Source organism: Balaenoptera physalus, assembly GCF_965194825.1.
Source record: "Balaenoptera physalus genome assembly, chromosome: 3".
NCBI lineage: Eukaryota > Metazoa > Chordata > Mammalia > Artiodactyla > Balaenopteridae > Balaenoptera > Balaenoptera physalus.
Genome location: NC_138890.1, coordinates 71087183 through 71107782, shown reverse-complemented (window position 1 = coordinate 71107782; position 20600 = coordinate 71087183). Strand labels below are relative to the sequence as shown.

Below are 20600 nucleotides of genomic sequence, written 5' to 3'. Positions count from 1 at the left end.
TACTGTCGCTATGGACAGGGAAACCAGTCCTAATAATCATCAGCTTCCCAGTTAAATCAAGATGATATTCTTAGCTATTCTTGCTTTCAGAGCTTCCTGATATTTAACAGAAGCTTATCTTCCAAGAGACAATAGATAAAACTGATAAAGGGCAGTGAGAAGGAAGTGTAGAAAGTCGGGAATAAAAACAAAACGGAAAGAAACACAATTCTTGAAATCCCTTCCCCCACCCTCCAAAACACTCAGGGAGTAAATATGGCTAGAATTTTTTTTCTTTTACAAAGTTTCTCATGGCAATTTTGAAGGATAAGAGGTGTTGAGGGGAGTGAGTGCTAGAAAATAAAGACTCTGGTTGAATACATTTAAGAAGCTTAGGCTAATTTAAACACATATTATGTGAAAATATTCAAAATTCTTAAGTGTGCCCCCTGTCATCTCTGCTTATCTATGGACAGGATGAATCTTCAAGTACTTTAGTTGGGAATGGAAAGTGCGCTTTTCTTTGAGCAGCTCCTGCCACAGGTGGTGGATAGGAGGGGAACTCAACAGTTACCAAAACTAAGTTCAGAAAAACTGCATTTTATGCCGAGGTTTTCTTTTTTCTTCCCTTTTTTTCTTTCTTCAGGTTAATTACTGCTTTTCAGTGGTCCCTCAAATTCAATCCAAACTGAGAATTGCACTTTGTAATTGCATTTCATTGACTTCAGCTAAGTCGTCTGTGTTCTGGCATCCTGTTTGAGTCCTAACTTGTTTCTGTTCATAAGAATGCTTTGAAGTTAAACAATAAGATGAAGAGAATGTTAACATCTTTTTGCATAATATTACTATTGCAGTTTTCTTGGCTATGAAGTCACTAGGAAACAAATACTTTAACAGATAGAAAAGGGCTACTCCAAATAACTAAAGATGAATTTTTTTTTGAAAAAGTTACTATTTGGAAGTAGTTATTGGATTTGAGAATGTCATGGGACACTTCTGTAGGCCCACACAGTGAGACTTAAAAGGAAAAATGACTAGTAGTCATACAACAGAGTATTCTGAAATACGCAGTACTTTGATCAAGAAACAAAAACATAATTGAAGGCACTCATTGCTCAGCTGGTATCTACTGAAAATGAGGCCTTTCCTAAGCATTTAACTCATTCATGTAACTTCCACTGAAGAAAAATGAGCTCAAAAGAAAAGGAAGACGTTTTTAAACAGTGATTCATGACCTTTAAGCCCAAATAATAACTTCAAAATTGTCAAATGCAAAGGACAATTTTCTTGGACTATAAGTTTAATTAAGGTGACCATTTTTACTCAAGCCCCAAATATTTTCTGGGCCAACCTCTGAGGTCTATCAATCATTTCATAAATAAAATGCCAAAGAGCTGACTTTGCCATTACAGTGCAGGTTCCCCCAGGCTAATGTGTCATAGTGGTTTTAAAAAGGGAAAAACAAACAAAAATCTGACATGTTATTAGCAAGTAAAACAAATTGGCTCCTTTCACTTTATTTTCCCCATTAAATTCAAAATGTTTGTTGATATTTCATCTGAATGGGACAAAACTGATGGTTTTATAAACTGGGTTAGGTGCATGCTATTTCTAAAACTGGCAGATTAGCTGAAAGAGATTATAAAATTTAAAACATATTCAAACAACATTCTTTCTGCTCTATTGCTTCATAACGTACTTGTGGTTCATGCATATTGAGGCGCTTACTGTTCACAATGAAGGAAGATGGCTCTTACCTTCACACGTCTCTGTCTCAGTCCTGAACACATAGCCAGGTGGGCAGGTGCAGCTGTAGCTCCCAGGTGTGTTTCGGCATAGGCCATTGTCACAAAGCAGTCTGTTTACCAGGCACTCATCAATGTCTGGAAGCAACCGTCAGAAGACAGGAGACACACACAGTGAAACAAACAGCACAGTGACCAAAATGTTTTATTTTTGTTGTTTGTTTTTTTCCTCACCCCATACCTTGACTCAGTCTCTTCGTATCCAAAGCACATTCCTGATCCTAAGCAAAATATATTTGGTTTTACTCATATGGAACATTCTTATTCTTGTGGCTACTTTTAAGATGTTTTGAAGTTCCCGGGAGGTGTGTAATGCTTTGGAAGAGGCACATTACTACTTTGTTCTTCATTTACTTAGTGTCCCGCAGCGGTATTATATTTTAAGCATCACCATAATCTCCCTCATGATTGTACATTTTATCAAGTGGCTGAATCGTAATTAATTTATCCATTAGTCCATGCTATGGGTTGAAATGGGTCTCTCAAAAAATATTTTGAATCCCTCACCCACAGTACCTCAGAATGTGACCTTATTTAGAAATAGGATTGTTATAGAGTAATCAGGTTAAAATAAGATCCTTCAGGTAGGTTGTATTCCAATATAGGTACGGACACCAACGCCTGGAGTCCATATGAAAAAGGGCAAATTTTGACATAAGGACAGACACGTACAGAGGGAAGCTGATGTGAGGACACACAGGGCAAAGATGGATGTGTGGCTACAGTGACACATCTAAAAGCCTAGGAATGCTAAAGATTACCAGCAAATCCCAGAGACTAGAAGAGGAAGGGAAAGATTCTCCCCTAGAGCCATTAGAGAGAGCATAGTCCTGTTGACACCTTGATTTTGGACTTCTCACTTCCCAAACTGTAACAATCAATTTCCGTTGTTTTAAGCAACCCCGTTTTGTGTACTTTGTTAGGGCAGCCCCAGCAAACTAAAACTGGAATTTGGCTTCATTTTTATTTTTAAAATCTAGTTCTAATTTTATCAAAATTACGCACGTACCTGCTTTAAAGAGTTGAGTAGTGCCATGAACTGTGTTCAATGTGTGAATGCTCACTGAACCTCCCTGTTTTCAGTAGGGTATTCATGTGCTCAACTGTACTTGGACACTATGCTGGAAGCAACTTTGCTTCTGGGGAATAAAAACTAGCTGGTTTGCATATTTTTATAAATGTTCAACAATCTCTGGCTGGTGCCCTTCCCAACAGATATCAAAATCTGTTGTAAGTACATGATATTTAATATAGCTTTATATATCCATCTGTATGTATATCTTCAACCCAAGGTGAAATGGATATATAATAACATAAATCAGTAATAAAACCCAGAGCCATAAACATAGAAAAATGTATTTCTTTCTAATCATAATCATCAAGACTTGGATGTAAGAGCCATCAGTGGTTAGATGTAAAAATTATTATATATAATAATGGATGGAATAACATTCGTTTTATAAAAGTGAACTCAAGTGCTCCACGGGAAAATCTAGATTCTTCACAAATTCTTGAATATACGAACTACATACTTGAGTTTTTTCAAACATTCCCTTATAAATTACAAAAGGAAACACCCATCTCAGTTATCATGTTTGGATATGTTGCAGCAACTGTTTCTTTCTAAGTCAACCTGTCATATTTAATTTTCTTAACTTATTATTATCCACACTGCCTCATTAATTTTTGAATCTCACTTCCTAGTGAAAAATTATAGGATTAAGATATATGCAGATATAACAGGCCAATAACTGACTCTGTGTCCATTCACTTGGGAAAAAATAATTTAATTACTAAAAATAATAAAATTTAGTAATTTAATTACTAAAAATAAAATAATTTAAATACTAAATTGTGTTACTATGTAACAGCATTTGTTTGATTCCCATAGTTTTATATCTCTGCACTAAAAAGGAAACAAGAAAAACTGTAAGATCTCTAGTTTTACTCATTTTTTTGTAGTTTGATTTCTCCTATAATCCATGGGATTAAATGATACAAAAGGCTCTTGTATAATAAAACAAATAACTTACCAATACAGTTTCTTCCGGAGGCATCTGGCTCATAGCCACTGTTGCAATTACAACGGTAACTACCACGTAAATTTTCACAAATTCCATTGGCACATATATCAGGATCCAGAGCACACTCATTGATATCTGCATTAAATGTTCAAAGTTTAATGCTCACAGCCACTTACTGTCTGTTGATACATGTATGTCTAGTAAAGATCACTCAAAATACGTAGTGTTTAACCCTGCAAACCCCCAATTTGTCTGCCGTTCAGAAAGGGAAAGGAAATGAAAATAAGGAGTGAGAATAAAATTGAGAGATATGGGCCACTTCCTGGTAAGTCAAAAGAAAAATGAAGGGAACTGGCAGAAATTCAAAGAATTAAGGCATGTAATGGGCTGGCATTTATGATAAAATTAATAAAGAAATTTATAGACTGTTGGCTCAAAACCCAAAGGAAAACTCAACTTGATAGGTATTATAACCATCTAATTAAAAGGCAAAGATTTATTAGGGTGTCTGTATAATTTTATGGTCCTGAAGGCCTGGAATATTTCTATTTTATTATCATTTTTTACAGTCAACTAAGTAATATGATACTTATTAAATGTTTCTCATTGTTGATAAGTTGAAATTAATGGAGAGGACAATTCAAATGTGGATGCTTGAGAACACAATGTTTTACAACAAGCCATGAACATGACTACTCTCTGTCACCCGTGGGCTGTGGGACTTGAGGAATGATGTGCTTGTATGAGCAACCATCTAGTTGCAACGGGCAGCTGGCTCTGTTGGGGAGGCCATATTGACAGGGAATAAAAAAACGGAGTCAGCATAAAATAAAATTTTGGTAACTATGCTCAAATTGTAATCCTAACTACTGTGTTCTAGAATTTGGGAAGCCTTAAATACTCCAGAAATGTCAGTCTTTTAATTTAATTTTTGGGAGAAACATCATTGTAAAAGTTTGCTCCTTTACTCTGGTTTCTGATGTTCTTTGCAAAAAATGTGATATTTACTGTCAATTAATCTATAATTTGTCTAAAGTCTCCTCAAACATGAAAGTATTAGAATATATATGTAAACTAAAGATTAATAGCACCCTACAATTTTATTTTAAAAAAACAAAGGACACTATTAACATATAAAATAACTTTATAAACACATATGTACTTAATATTCAAGTTCTGTATTGGAATTTTGTTAATCATAGTGCTAAATTTAAAAAAAAGAAAACTTTAATGAAACCTTGTACTTCTTTGGTTGGACAGAAACATTTTAGTATTCTTAGCCATAAATAGTCAATTTATTTTTAGGGCAGTATATCTCAAATATCTCTTAAAGATCCATATCAAATATCTCTTACAGATTGTTTTTGTTTAAACCATGTCAGCACCATTATTTAACATTTTTCTTTAAATTGTCTTGTTTTTCTTTTTTTTTTTACAAGCTCTAGCTTCTTCTTAAGTGACGGTATCCATAAAATCATGGTTGTAGTTTGTTAGTGACATTTTAAACAACGCATATTTAACAGATAAATATTTATCTACTATGAAAAATGCACATCTACATACTGATTGATATCATCTAGCTTATAACCATTGTTCTAGGAGACAATTTATTTTATTACTTTATACTGATATATTTTTATAATATTAAATACATCTTATCTATAATATTATAATAATAAAGCTATAAAACTATATAATTATTATAAGATTGAAAATTGAATAGAGCTACCTCTTCCATCCACAGTGATACCTACTCCACTACTACAAAGACCGTGGAATTCAGCTGTAAGATAAAAACAAATAGAGAAATCAAAAACTCTAAACTATATCTGTTCCATACACAAGTCACTTACATAACTCCAAAACTATCATTAAGAAGAATTACCTGCAATAACTTAAAATGAAAAAAAGGACCATTTTCTAGCACATAATTATTTTAAGAATTCCAAAATCACAGGTAAACATAGAAAAGTAAATAAAAATAACTGTGATTATCACCCTGAATTTCATTAATATATTGATAAACATTACAAATATTTTCTACTTATGTAAACTTTAAAAAAATCTAAATTGTACAACAGAGATTGCTTTTTAGCTTTTTTTCTCCTCTCAATAATAAAATAATAGAAAACACTTATGTAATAAATAGCATTTACTACATGATGTGCCTGGTATTGTTCTAGCATTTTGCATCTAATAATTTATTTAATCCTCCCAATACCACAAACTAGATACTGTTATTTTTCCTCTTTTACTCCCAAGAGAGCTTGGATAGAGATGGGAAGTAACACGCTCAGGTCATAGAGGTTGTAAGTGGCGAGGAGGCTTGGACCCTCTGTACTCTACAATAGACATTTCATGTAATAGCCTATTCATAATAGATGATTTAACATCTTTTCTCAGTTATGTGGATCTACCACACTCATTCAATCAATCTCTTATTGATGAAATTAGGTTTGTTCAACTTTCTGCAATTATAATAAGAAAATACAAAGTTCAATTCTATCACTAGGTTAATCTCTTGGAAGTAAAACTGCTCAAAGTTTATGTCTCTTTTAAGGTTTTTGATAGTCCCCCTCTCCCTAAATATCCCAGGTTACCCTTCTAGCACCAATGTAAGAGAGTACCCATTTCTGTATATCCTCCCCAACACTGGGGAAAATCAATCATTTGTATTTTACCAATCTAATAAACAAAAATGACACCTTTTTAAACTTTTAATTTTAGACAGATTGGACATCTTTTTATATGGCACTCTACCATTTGCCTTTCTGCGTTGTGAAGTTCTGTCTGTGTACACTGTACTTTTTTCTATAGAGGATTTCAACTTTCCTTATTGATTAATGTAAATTCTTTATAAATTAAATAAAATATTTTTCTAATTTATATGTGTATTTTAGTCTTTGGGGTTTGTTTTGAGAGTCCTTTGTCATTACAAGATGACAAAAAGTTTGTATCTTCTACAAAAAAATTATTTTGTAACATTTAATGTAGGGAACTAACTTCATATTTTTTCCAATATTTATCAACAATATTAATTACTTAGTTTAATTTGTTCTCACTGATCTCAATGCTATCTTTATTGTGTCCTATATTTCCACTTATATTCATAACTAATTTTATTAGTCACTGATCTTTTTATGTAGTCTTGTTATCAATTTTTGCACTTCTTTCATAATATGCATAATTCACTTAACATTTTAGGGGAAGACTTCCTTCATTAACTCCTCTTTTTTAAAAATGTCATACTCAGTAATTCTTCCAGAGGGACTCTCACCATTTTGCTAAGGTTTGAACAGTCCATTTAGGATTTTTAACAGAATTATAAGCCACTTCCTTTGCTGGAATTCATTTCTTCCACCTTCTACCTGGGAAGTTCTTATTCCTTTTTTCAAGACCAAAGTAAGCCTCCACCCCTCTGTGCAGTCTTTCCCAGCCTCCCCAGGCAACTAACTGCTCCTTCCTTCATGCTCTCCCAGTTCTTTATGTTCCTTTTAAGGCAGCAATCATACTAAACTGTAATTTATATGTTTGCCTACCTATATTTTCAACTATTCCCAACTTTAAAGGAAAAGAGATTGTTTATTTGATTCCCTACTGTACTTACATCTATTCAATACAGTTTTCATAAAAATATGAACAAGTCATAGAATAGTCAAAGAATTAAACTGTTTAATGTGCCTATAATTTATGACAACATTCAGAAATAAATTTATGACTTTCTGGAACTACTGATAGATTCCTGATAGACTGGAACTTCTGATAGACTGCAGCCTAAGACCATTCTGTGTAAAGATTAAAAATAAATAAATAAAACCAGGTTCTCATGAACTTATTATAACCTTGAAAGTGATACGTAAATTTTATGCTATTTATCTTCAGAATGACAGAAGGGATGGAAGATTCTGAGGCTAACATATTCACATAAAGAATCCGTTGTAACAGTCATAATTGGATCATAAAATAAATAAATAATCATAAAATTCACCGTGTGTTCTCTCTGCCCACAAATCATAAGTAAAAACAAGACAGATCTCTTTATTATATGCTTCACACATCAACACAGGTTTGGATTTCTTTTCTTCCATTAAAAATAAAGACAAAACACTTCAGAGCCGAGGTACTCTTTGGCCAAATATCTAATGTGACATTTCTAGATTCTTTATCAGGTGTGAAACTGGTGAAGGTGACTACCTGAATTTTTAGCAGGGCATGGCTGGCAGGGCTCTCCAAAACCATAGTCTGGATTGGCACAGCAGCATTCAGACTTGGTCACTGCGCCAGGGAAAGGACGGACACACACTCCCTTCTTGATTCCACCATAGCATGTACTGCGCATGTGAGTATCTAAAGGAGACAGAAGAACAATGATTTGAGACAGTGATAGAGACAAAGAGATTTCAAAACTGAAGGCTCCTTGTAACTTAAGTGGTCACTATATGGGAAGTTTCTAGAAGGCATCTGCCACTTTTCTTTTTCTTTGTATCTTTAGCATCTCACAGTGTTAAGAAATCAGCAAATGTTTGTTGAGAGAGGAAAAGAATAAATGCATTATCAATAATTCTTTTCTTTTTCTCCAAGAAGTTTTATGTGCTACACAAGCATCAATTATCCCACTTTTCCTCACGGGCCTTTCATTGAGCCAGGTATATTTCCACAGTTATAAACAAGACTTAGAGCTCTAATCACTGACTACATTTAATATTATTTCTATTTTAGAAGTTCTTATGAACAATGAAGTGCAGTGCAGTTAAACTACCTTGAGATGATACTGCTTGGTCATGAACTTTCTTACTTAAATTTCTGAGTTAGGTGACCTTTCTCTTCAACCCCCAGTTTACTGTTGTGACTATGTTTTAATCATTGCAGACTCTCAATAAATCCAGTTATACAAATAATATTCACTAACTATCACTATGTATCTGTGGCATTGTGCTTGCTGCTTTACAGACATTATCTTGTTGAACATTCAGGTCAACAACTGCATAGGATGGTGATTATCCACTTTTTATAGATGAGGAAGTTGAGGTTCAGAGGGGTTACACAAGTACCTCAAAGCTGTAGACTATCCACTGTCTGAGCTGGGATTCAGACTCAGGCTTGTGTGACCTCCAAAACTTTTCCTCTTTCTACTATGTCCTGTTACACCCCAAAGAAGCGTATCCTGCTTAGTTCTCTCATTCTAAATTCTCATAAAATATAATACAACTTTATGAGATGGTAAATGGTGAACTATAAAAAAACTCAGATCATCATACAGGCCAGAGAAGCAGTAGAGCTTTTAAGCAGTCTATTGATATGACAATTCCATCAAAGAGATAACCATTATTATAAATATCTATAATTATTCATAACTTGTTGGAAATAACTTTATCTGCCTGTTACACAAAGTGAGTCACCTATGTCTTACGATGTGGTGATGTTTCCCGTTAAAACAATGAGATGTGTGGCTGCATTAAACAATGAGATCTGTGTATGCTCAAATAGAAGAAGATCATAAGATTTTACCACACCAACCCTGGGAAGGGGATGTGCTGTCCCTTTCTGCTTCTGCTATGGCCTAGTTTGGCAGTCAGCTCTGAGTTACACATAAGAACAGGACTCAACACAATGACAAATATGCACAAATACCACACAGTTCATGATTTTCAGTAAGATTTTTGTGAGTTCTTAGGATGGTACCACTTATCTCAAAAGGCATCATAGAATGGTCAAAGTTATTTCTGTTTTCATGTTGAGAACATAAGCCAGGAACAATTTTTAGAAGCAAGTTGATAAAAAGCCTATGGTACTCACTTCTATTTTTAATGAAGACAGTTGACTTTTTCCTTTTCAAAGACCCCACACTGGAACCTTAGTTCACATTATTCTCTTCAATGTAACCAAGCCACTGTTCCCAGTGGACAGGATTAGAGGCACCGATACCAGCAGCACCATCAGAACATGCTCACGTGAATGTTTTGGTCAGTGATTGGACTTAATCCTAAGCTATACCTGTTTCATATGTTATCAAATTTCTCCATGTCTTTTCTTTCTTAAAAATTGGAATTGCTAAAGGATTTTTTCAGGTAATTATACTTTATCTTTACCAAAGGTAAAATAGGTATGGACACAAGATGCTAACTATATTTTTCATTCTTTAGTATCAACTTTTCTTTATAGCTTAAAGCAGCAACTCTAAGACTATTTTTGATGTAACACCACTATTCCGAATTAATAAAACAGTAATAATTGTAATAGTTAACTTATTGGGCATGTTTTATGTGCCAGACATCATCCAAGCTTTACACAAATACATCTAATGTTAACTTATTTAATCTTCAAAAACAACTAGTGAGCAAAGGACACACAGAGAGGTAATGTATCTTGCCTAAGGCCTCATAGCTAGTAAATAGCAGAACTAGGGTAAAGAAAAAAATTAACCTTTTACCTGACAGAACTGTCAAACAGTGTTCATGAAGATATTGAAATACTAACGTAACAGGATGTTAAAAAGGAAATTTAAGCTGAAATCCCATGGTGCTAAATATCATATAACAAGGTGAATTTTGAGACTCCATCCCTGAAGGAAGTAGAGATGGAAAATTGGTTGCCAGGTCCTTAAACCCCTCCCAATACCGAGCATACAATTTAGAGAATAGCAATTAAGAGAAGAGTTTTTGAGGAGGATTTTTTTGGAAGAGCCAGATTACAAGTTGGGCATGCTTCCATCCTCACCCCTGGTCAAGAGACGAGAGCTTCGCAGGGAGCAACTTGAAGAGCTTTGTACCCAACTCTGTCAGGGACACGTAGCACACAGAGGAGAGTGGCTATTCCCACTGTAGAACCTCTAGTCACTCGGTTCAGAGGGCAAAGGGTGGCGTGTCCTATGGATGAGACATGGGCCCCACTAAGAGAGGTTCCTAAAAGGACTACATGGAGGGGTGATGAGACACCATTAGATCTCTGTCTGAAGTGGACTGCAGAAAGACAAGAGGCTGGCCAGGAGTGGCCACCAGGAGAAAAATGCAGTGTCTGCATCTCGGGAAGGGCAGGCCAACGCCCCTGACATAATCATGAAATCACCCACGAGGAAGAAGTTGGCTTTAAACTCGTGTGAAGCCCAGAAGCCTTGAAGCCACCCTAGGACACTGTCACTGCTTCTGCCTTCTCACCTTTCCTCCTGCACTTTGAGCCTGGTGGAGTCAGAAATGTCTTCCTCACGAAGGTCTGAGCTTGGGAGGGAAGTCATAACTTCAAATCAAGTTCGAATATTAATTATTATATGATGCTGGACATTCTAATTGCTAAATTCAGATTATTTTCATTACCTAAAGTAGTCATATAAATTTTTGCTATCTAAAAATTGTAAAGTAAGGGGGTGCCTGAGTTTTCTTCTTTACTTATTGGATAAACTGCTCCCATTGAATAATTAAAAATATATTTTTAAAGGATTGAAAAAAACAAAATACAGTTGCCTTTTGTTCATATCCTGCCTGTGAGTCATGCTTGTTCAACATATTAGTTACAATAGTAGTTTAATTTTCTGAAAATAAAAACCCACATCTCACTACCTAGGGAAACAAAAATGAACAAACAAAATCTAAAATTAAAGTGCTAACTCTAATAGTAATTCATAGTAATGATTCATTTCTAACCTCAACAATCAATGCGTCTAAAAGCATTTCAAAAGGCAGAAGATATGAAGAAAACATATCTAGCATGTTAAGGGAACAGTAATATATAATTTTACACACAGAACAAATAGTGTTTTTATTTTAAAAAGTTTAATACCCACAATTGTGAAAAACTGGAGAGGGTTTCCCAAAAATTTCTAATGCCTTTTCTGTATGTGGACAAGGGAAGGAATATTTGTGTTTGAACACTGAATTCCTAACAACTACTCATATGTCGGTTGCTTAAAAGAAAAATCATTTCTCCCTCCAAAACTGGTTTTGTACTCACCACAGGTTTCAGCAAAATCATTTAGATAAAGGAAAAAAGCAACTGAAAATATTTTAGCTCTCTAAGCAGCAAGGAGCTACATTCTTCTAGTTACCGTATTTGAAATAGCCCTGAACGAAGTGCTGACAATCTTGTAAGCTGAAATAAATCCTAGATTGGATAGAGTGGATGAAACTTTAAGTGGTCAGATTATTTCCATCTGCTGTTGCTTCTTTTTTTTTTTAACCTTCAGAATCCAAATGTTTTGATTCCCATAGGTAAGAATAAAGTAAAACCAACTATGTCTGAGAAAGAATTTCATTTCTCTCAAATATACTTTTAAACCAGTAAGTATGTCTGCCTTTTACTATATGACCTGAAAATAGATGGTGCACAATGGCTAATTCACCCTAGAAGTTTCATGAAAGTGCTTTGGAAAGAATACAGCATTCAATGTATTTTTACAGCACACTCACTCTGCTCTTGCTATCATTAGGACACGTTGGTTGGGTTTCGAAATGCCAATGACATTTTCATTTTGCCTGCCTCTTTAAAGCTGATGCCTGGTAACTCAAAAGTATCCAAGAGGAATTCTGAATGGTTTCAAATAAAATATACATTCTCTCTCATACTCTTCCCAGGTTTCTATCATTAGCTACACAGTGATGAAGAATAACTATTTAGAAACATTTCTAGCTTTTGATATATGTCAAAGTTCTATGGTATAAATTATTTACATTTAAAATTTTGTTTGGGAAAAGAAGCAGACTCACAGATATAGAGAACAAACTAGTGGTTACCGGTGGGGCGGGGAGCGGGCAATGTAGGGGTAGAGGAGTGGGAGCTACAAACTATTGGGTATAAGATAGGCTCAAGGATATATTGTACAACATGGGGAATATAGCCAATATTCTGTAATAACTGTAAATGGAAAGTAACCTTTAAAATTGTATAAAAATAAAATTAAAAAAAATTTTTTAAACTCAGATGGCAAAAATAAATAAGTAAATTTTGTTGGGATAAAAACAAGAGTTTATTTAGATAGAACTACAGTATCCATTTCAAGTCTTATTAGTTATTAATTATAAAATATAAATCCATTGTGTTTAGAGATGTGGTTCTCTAACACTATGCAGAATGCTGGTAAAGGGCAATTTTTTTTTTTCCTTCTCCAGCATTTCTGACTTGCATCTCATCAGAGGCTTCTGAACGGAGCTAGCCGGGCTCTTTGTTAATTGTTTTTAAACCACTTTATTGATATATAATTCACATACAAAGAATTCACCCATTTAAAGTGTACAATTCAATAGTTTTTAGCATATTCACAGAGTTGGACGATCATCATCCTAGTTGATTTCAGAACATTTCACCTCAAAAATGCCTTTGGTGATCACCCCCTGCTCCCACCACGCTCACCCTCTCTGCGCTAAGCAGCCACTAATCTGCTCTGTCTCCACAGATCTGACCTTCACAAACATTTCGTTTGGAGTCGTACACTATGTGGTCTTTTGTGTGTGGCTTCTTTCACTTAGCGTAATGTTTTCAAGTTCATCCATGCTTTCGTGTGTATCACTACTTCATTCCTTTTTATGGCTGAATATGATTCCGTTGTATAGATATATCTTTATCCCTTTTTCAAAGATCATTTGGTCAGTGGGGCCATTACGGAATGTTTCACTTACCGACACACACGCGTCCGTCCACACCCACAGCCAGGCCTGGGGGACAGTCACAGCGGAAGGACCCTTCATTGTTGATGCAATGCCCATTCATGCAGATTCCTGGGGTCTGGCACTCATCAATATCTGCCCAGAAGGAAACACAAGCCGGGCCATTACTGGGTAAATTTAACTTTACTACAGAGTTCACCTGTTGCCACCGCTCTACATTATCAACATTTTGTTTTCAATTTTATAATTTGTGGAAGAACACACAGATGTGACAACAAATCTTATACACAAATGCAATTCTTTCAAACATATTTTTCAGAAAGACTGAGTGAAAGTTGCCTCATTTTACCACTTAGAAGAGTCTCACAAATTCATTTTTCATTATTAATTTGGCAATTCAGCTTAATATTAAATGATATTTAACTCAAATTAGTTAAGTGAAACAAATTCTTAAAACTAAGGTCAGTGTTTGTATTTAACTTTTAGTTACACACACATAAAATTCTAACTAAGATGCTGTTTTAATTTTAATTCAATTAGTTCATAATAACAAAATAATTTGGGGTCTCCCTTGTAATTTTCAATTCAATTGCTTGAATTTATGAACTGTAACCCACCATTAAATGGTTTCCCCCCAAAGGGAAACAGCCTTCCAAACACGGGGCTGCCAAATCATGAGCATTTCAAAATTTATGGATTACAGCATTTGTAATTAAAAAATTTAATAAAAAGTTCAATAAAGCAGGAACTGGTGAGATTTAGGTGATCTTTATATGTGTACTTAAGTTTCTTAAGAAATGCTAAAATGTTACATGCTGTAATGTCATGCTACACACTGGAACAGAACGCTCATCTCATATCTTGTGATTAATCCAAGTCAGCTAACCTTGAGATGACATCCCATGCATGAGTTCAATCAGCAAAGCTACAATATTTCTATTTAATACTGAACTCCCCTTTCCTGAATAGTCAAGAAACTACTTTTATTCAGAAATACAAGAATCAGTCTTGATTTTTCACTCTCTACTGTCCCCAGAATTTCACTGAAATTACAGGGATTGGTTATGAGTATTATTTGGTATTCAGATAAGTCTGTATAATTGAAGGCAGAAAGCATTCATGGAGTTAATTTTGTCTAAAAGAAGAAAACTGTAAATAACTTGTTTTTAAGTAAAACTGCAAAGTTTGTTCCATCTTACTAAATTCCAATTGTGAGTATAAACATAATACAGTCTTATTTATTTCCAAGAGTCATATATTTTGCTTCCTAAAGTTATTGCTAGAGCTTGGCCTTCAAAAGGGTTTTATAAACAAAACAATTGCTAGGAATATTCAAATTACTTCTTCACGAAATCAATGTAAGATTTTTAGGTAATCATATAGTAACAAATGATCTGTGGATTAGCTTATGGAAAAGATATAATGCAAAATCAGTAATGAATGACAGTGGAAAATCTAGTTCTGAGAACACAAGATTTTTTTCTTCCTCTTTTTTATTGAGGCAAAGAGTAGAGAGAAATTATTTCTATATTGTCTTTTCTAGACTTGCTAGAACCAATCTGTCATTCCCTTAATTCTTCCTATGCCATTATTACTTTTTGTAAAGATATTAGTGTTCCATAAACCACAATGTATGTTTTTCTAGGAAACTTCAGACACCTGCCGTACTGAATTAGCAAGAGATGTGAATAATACAAAATCCACATGAAGAAACTGAAGTAATTCTTGCATGATTGATTCAAATAAAAAAGATGGTTTCAATCATGGTTACTTTCCTATCTCAAAGCCATACATACCAGTGCAGTAACGCCCATTTGGAGCCAAGACAAATCCTGGTTTGCAGATGCACTTGAAGCTGCCATCTTCATTAATGCACATCCCATTCAAACACATGTTGGTAGTTGTACATTCATCATGATCTGCAGAGGAGAAAGTGACTTACACCACTGGCCTTGAGGAAACCAGTTCCCCCTCTTTCTACAAACAATCACCAGTCATATTCTACTGCATAAATGAGCCATGTGGTCATGGATTTTTTTTCTTATGAATGCCAACTGACTGAGGGCAAATAGTGTAGAAAACGTGAAGGACCCTTTAGTGTAAGGGACATAAAGAAAAAAAATTAAGGAAACTTTGTGCTTAGTTTCTGTTAAAACCACATGAGTAGGGTTTTATTTTGATTACCAAAAAAGTTAATATGATTTCAGGGGATGTTTATATTGTATGAGAGAATAAAGCAATGACAACCTCACTGCAAGTGAAATGATCTGGACTTTCGTTAGTTGGTGAAATACGTGTTGCTGTGCAAAGAGAATATTTCTGTGGAGTATTGATATTTACTACACTGTTAGACATCGCCAGGACCAAAATTTAGAGATTTGATTATCACATATGTCACATTTTTATGCTTCCCCAGATTGGAGGTGGGCCTTTTCTATTTTGTCAGTGTTATAACCCCGACATCCAAAATACAGTAGGTGCTAATAATTACGAAGAACAACTGCTACTTACAATTAAACATATGCCACACAGAAAATTTCCAGAAGCAGTAAATTATTCACTTGTAATGACATTTCCAAAAAACCTGTCCCTTCACTTTAATAGTCTTATGTTAAATGTATTTATATTTTACCTAAGTCATCTGAACAACTCTCACATACGTGTTGTGTGGGCTTTCATGAAAATAGTATATATGGTTCCCAGTAAAAATGTATATCCTTTAAAAAATATTTTGCAAGGGAGCAGGCAATTTCCATACCAACACAGTTTTTTCCATCTGTAGTTAATTCAAAGCCAGCATTGCAAATGCACTGGAAACTTCCATCTGTGTTCACACATCGACCATTCTTACAAAGAACCCCATTCTGGATGCATTCATCAATGTCTGGGAAAATTAACAATAGCCAAATATTAGCCTTTTAAAATAATTATAGATAAAGACAATAAAACAATAAATGTAATTTGAAATATCTAGTTTATTTTTACATGTAATATTCAAGATCATGTTGCTTCTTCAGCAAAATTTTCATTTCTCACCAGCTTTTTTTCTTGGATAGGTAGGTTTATGCAATTTTACAGCCCTCACTTATAATAGCTGAAGAGGGAAAGAAAGAGAAAAATGAAATGGATGTGCAGTGAATGTAGGAGAGGGTGGACAGTGCAGCTGGAATTATCGGTGCAGTTGCTTCTGACATAGTGGTTGAAGACCTAAAAGTCAGAGCAAGTGATATCGCTTATATGTGGAATCAAAAAAAAATATGGCACAAATGAACTTATTTACAAAACAGAAACAGAGTCACAGATGTAGAAAACAAACTTATGGTTACCAAGTGGGAAAGCAGGGGGAGGGATAAATTGGGAGGTTGGGATTGACATATACACACTACTATATATAAAATAGGTAAGTACTAAGAACCTACTGTACAGCACAGAGAACTCTACTCAATGCTGTGTAATGACCTATATGGGAAAAGAATCTAAAAAAAGAGTGGATATATGTATATATATAACTGATTCACTTTGCTGTACAGCAGAAACTAACATAGCATTGTAAATCAACTATATTCCAATAAAAATTAATTTTAAAAAAAGTCAGCAAGGAGTTGAGTAAGAGTGAAGTAACTACAGAATATCTGGATTAAGAGCTACATGACAGAAATTGCTGGAATAAAGTGATTCAAGTAACTGCCAGGGGATGAATAGGAAATGAAAAAGAAGACAAGCAGAGTCATCTGCTAAAAGAATTCTGGGATGAATCAGCAGTGAGGGAGAGGTTTGGACGAGGATGGTGGGCATAGCAAGGAAACTGTGAATAAAGAGTAGGTTAGATCTGGTGTCCGACTATGTGTGAGGTTCAAAGAAACAGTAGTTGAAAACGACGATAAATCTTAAGCTCCGTTAATCAGAGAGCAGTAATGCTACTGATGTTACTTGGAGAAAGGAAGCTGTGATCTAGGGAAGGAAGAGAAACCGAATTTTTTTTGTGTGAAGCCAGATATCACGTTGCCTGTGTTACACATGCAAAAAGTGTTTATGTTCGAAGAGAGCACTGAGGGTAGCATAAAGTAAATCTGTAATAATGTAACAGCACTTATTTCATTCCATGTCTTATTTTAATAAATTCACTTTTAACCTCAACAGCCTGGGTCACTATATTTCACGGAACATCATCATATGTGAAAGCAAACTGCCTTACCAATGCATGCTTGCTTGGTGGGAGTCCTCTGGAATCCAGCATGACATTTACAATAATAGGATCCAGGTGTGTTAACACAATCTCCATTAGTGCAGGGATTCGATGTGCATTCATCAACATCTGTGAGTAGCAAAAGAAACCATTATAGACTTCACTCCATTTCTAGAAATGTTTGTTTAAAGTACATTTAGGCCTCCCAAATTTGAGAGAAGGCCAGTCAGTGGTAATAGTCTAAATATCAGAGTATTTATAAATGAATAAAAATTCCTTTCTTCAACTACAGAGGCCAGTCTGGAGATTTACAAAAATAACACCTATTGCAGAGTACAAGGGAATTTGCTTTAATCAAGAAATAACAACTTTTCAATTTGAGTAATGCACAGTGATTAAAACCACGGACTTGGGAAAGACACAGCCACGAGTTCCAATACGCTAGAAAATGCTTATTATCTAAGTAATCTGGGCAAGTTAATAGCCTCTTTAAAGCTTAGTACAGAGTTAGAAGATAATTAAAGATTTTTAAAGATATATATTTATATTACATGTTGACACTTCTACTAGTTTTAAAAAAGAGACAAATTATGGAATTTTTTGTTAATTATTTTTTGTGAACTCAACTATATGTATGTAACTATGCATCAAGGCTTGGATAATATTTTGAAGTAAAAAACACAGGATGGGGTAAAAAATGGAAATTAAGTAAAACAAAGTCTATTACATTCAGTAGCTTCTGGTTTCTTTAGGATCTTAAAATTGGCACAGGGATTTTTTTGTATGAAACCAAGTTTTATGCAAATACTAGTTCTGGTTCCAAGTGTGAGAAACATCACTGCTTTCCTTCAGGTTCTCTAAGCCTTGATTAAATGCAAACGCATCACAGAATTCAAGGACTGCACAACCAAACAACTGACTAGACAGTGGAGATTAGTCAAATCCCAGAGAAATCAAGTTTGTCAGTGTTAGAAAAAGTTTAATTCATCTTCTTTCAGCAATGCCCACTAAATATTATTTTGAATGCTGGAGAACTAAAAACCTGGCTGACTGGTTAGGCATAGTGACTTGCCATTTCATATACATGAGAAGCCATTAACATATACAATTTCAGCTAAATTGGAGAACACAACAATAAAGTCAATTCACAGGTTTACCATTTTAATAGACAGATTACTCCTTTCACAGATGTTCTTAAAAGAGGAACTGTACTCTATCAAACTCACCAGCTTCACTGATATATACACTCAGACTGAATGCAATTAAACCCTCTCTGGTAAAGGAGGAAAAAAAAAAATCTCATAGCAAATAAAAACGACAAAGAAAAACAGGATTAAATACTCTTTCAATTCATCCAAAGACGCCTTCAGCCCACTAAGACTCACGTTTACACTTTTGGTTGATAAAATCAATTCACTGAGCCAAAGGAATGAAGCAATATGAGAAAAGACAGAGCTTAGAGGTTAGCAAGCATATCAGGCATAACTAATGGTCTGTCCAACTGGCAACATTACCTTCAGAAGGCAATGCTGAAGATTCCTTAAATTCTCTGTGTACCCAACATCGAAATGCAACGATTAGAAAGGTGTCACAGATGTATCTTTCTAGAAGCGTCATTGTAAAGCTCTGTTCTAGTGAAGAACATGAGAGAGCATGCACCCAACCCCCTCTTTTCAGGTAAACCTTCTGGGAAGCAGGGTCACTTTTCAGGACCTTTTCCTCCCCTTGAGAACCTGTTCCCAAGGTCCCTCGTTGCTATGACAGTTCTGCCAGTTATTTTGCCATTTACAGCCCTGATTCATTGCTGTTTCCTTAGCCCCTTAGGGACCTCACCAAGGTTCCAGCACACAGAGAAGATACAGCAGTTCACTTATTTATTTCTTCTTCGGAAGTGAAAACACTCACCAAAAACTATTAGTGACTTCACAATTCCATATGATTTTAAAATCCCATTTGCTTTCTTGTTTGTTTTGTTTCCCAGGATTATTTTAAGATTTTAAGTTTTAGGCTAATCACAAAAGACCACTGCCACATTCTGAAATGTATATTTCATGCTTTTCCTTTACTCTGAGTCTCAATGCCTATTACCTCCAAATGATCACCTTTGTTTTGCCTTGTATAGAGGAACAGAATTTAAATATTACAGTCTGTACACTTTGATTCCTTCCTCTGTTTTCACCGAGGACTGAATATTTTTAAGCAAAATTCATAAGGATTTTAAACTCCTAAAATAAATGAAGTAATTGAGAAACACTGATTATCAAAATGGTTAAATTCTCAGATACTACTGGGGTAAGAAATGTCTACCCTTGAAAAGTACTTTATATTCCAACTTAGAAAACACTTTTAATTTTCAAGGGCTGTAAGATTACCTTTGCTCAACAGAAACAAATTATTTCTTACTATTCCAAAATAGAATGATTTGAGTTAAAAACTCACCTGGGTGCTAACATGAACTAAATGGAGGTCTTTGGTTAATTTTTACAGAAAATATTAAACTTATGGCCTATTTTAATTTGTTGGTTGATGAATCATGCAGTGATACATGAACAGCAAATATTAATAGCAAAACAAAAACAGTCAATCAAATTTCAGTTTGATAGATTGTAACTGCTTATGTATGTGCAAGAGGGGATGTTTTGTATGTTGTATACTTATAATCATATTTTCTGGCAGTAACAACATTCTTAAGTCATATAAGTAGGATAAATATATCAGTATGTCCTGGTGTTCCAAAAATAACCACGTGGTCTATCACATAAACAAGCACCAAGTAGTATGTGCTAAGGCAGGACTGATGCATATGGTTATACCCTGCACAACCCTGGGGTGTGCTAGTTACTTAGATTATGTGAATGGTACCCTCTACAGTTGGGCGGTGCAAAACCTGTGCACCTGTATATAGGGACCCTGGGCTAAGCTTTATTTAATCATTCTGATCTTGTATCTCTGTACACAGTTTAGAATGATTGGTTTTTCCAAAGCATCATATTTGGCTTACATTTTTTCATAG

The 20600-nt window shown here is 34.8% G+C and overlaps 1 protein-coding gene across 1 annotated transcript in view; it reads right to left on the bottom strand.

The window, feature by feature from the left end:
- Positions 1–20600, bottom strand: part of FBN2 (fibrillin 2) — a 222722-nt gene that overhangs the window by 82159 nt on the left and 119963 nt on the right. The window contains exons 12-19 of the mRNA XM_082457817.1: positions 17597–17716; positions 16160–16285; positions 15198–15320; positions 13414–13536; positions 8003–8155; positions 5538–5591; positions 3818–3943; positions 1737–1862 (exon numbers count right to left, since the gene is read on the bottom strand). Of these exons, the coding sequence (XP_082313943.1) occupies positions 1737–1862; positions 3818–3943; positions 5538–5591; positions 8003–8155; positions 13414–13536; positions 15198–15320; positions 16160–16285; positions 17597–17716 (951 nt within the window). The remainder of the gene's footprint in view (positions 1–1736; positions 1863–3817; positions 3944–5537; positions 5592–8002; positions 8156–13413; positions 13537–15197; positions 15321–16159; positions 16286–17596; positions 17717–20600) is intronic.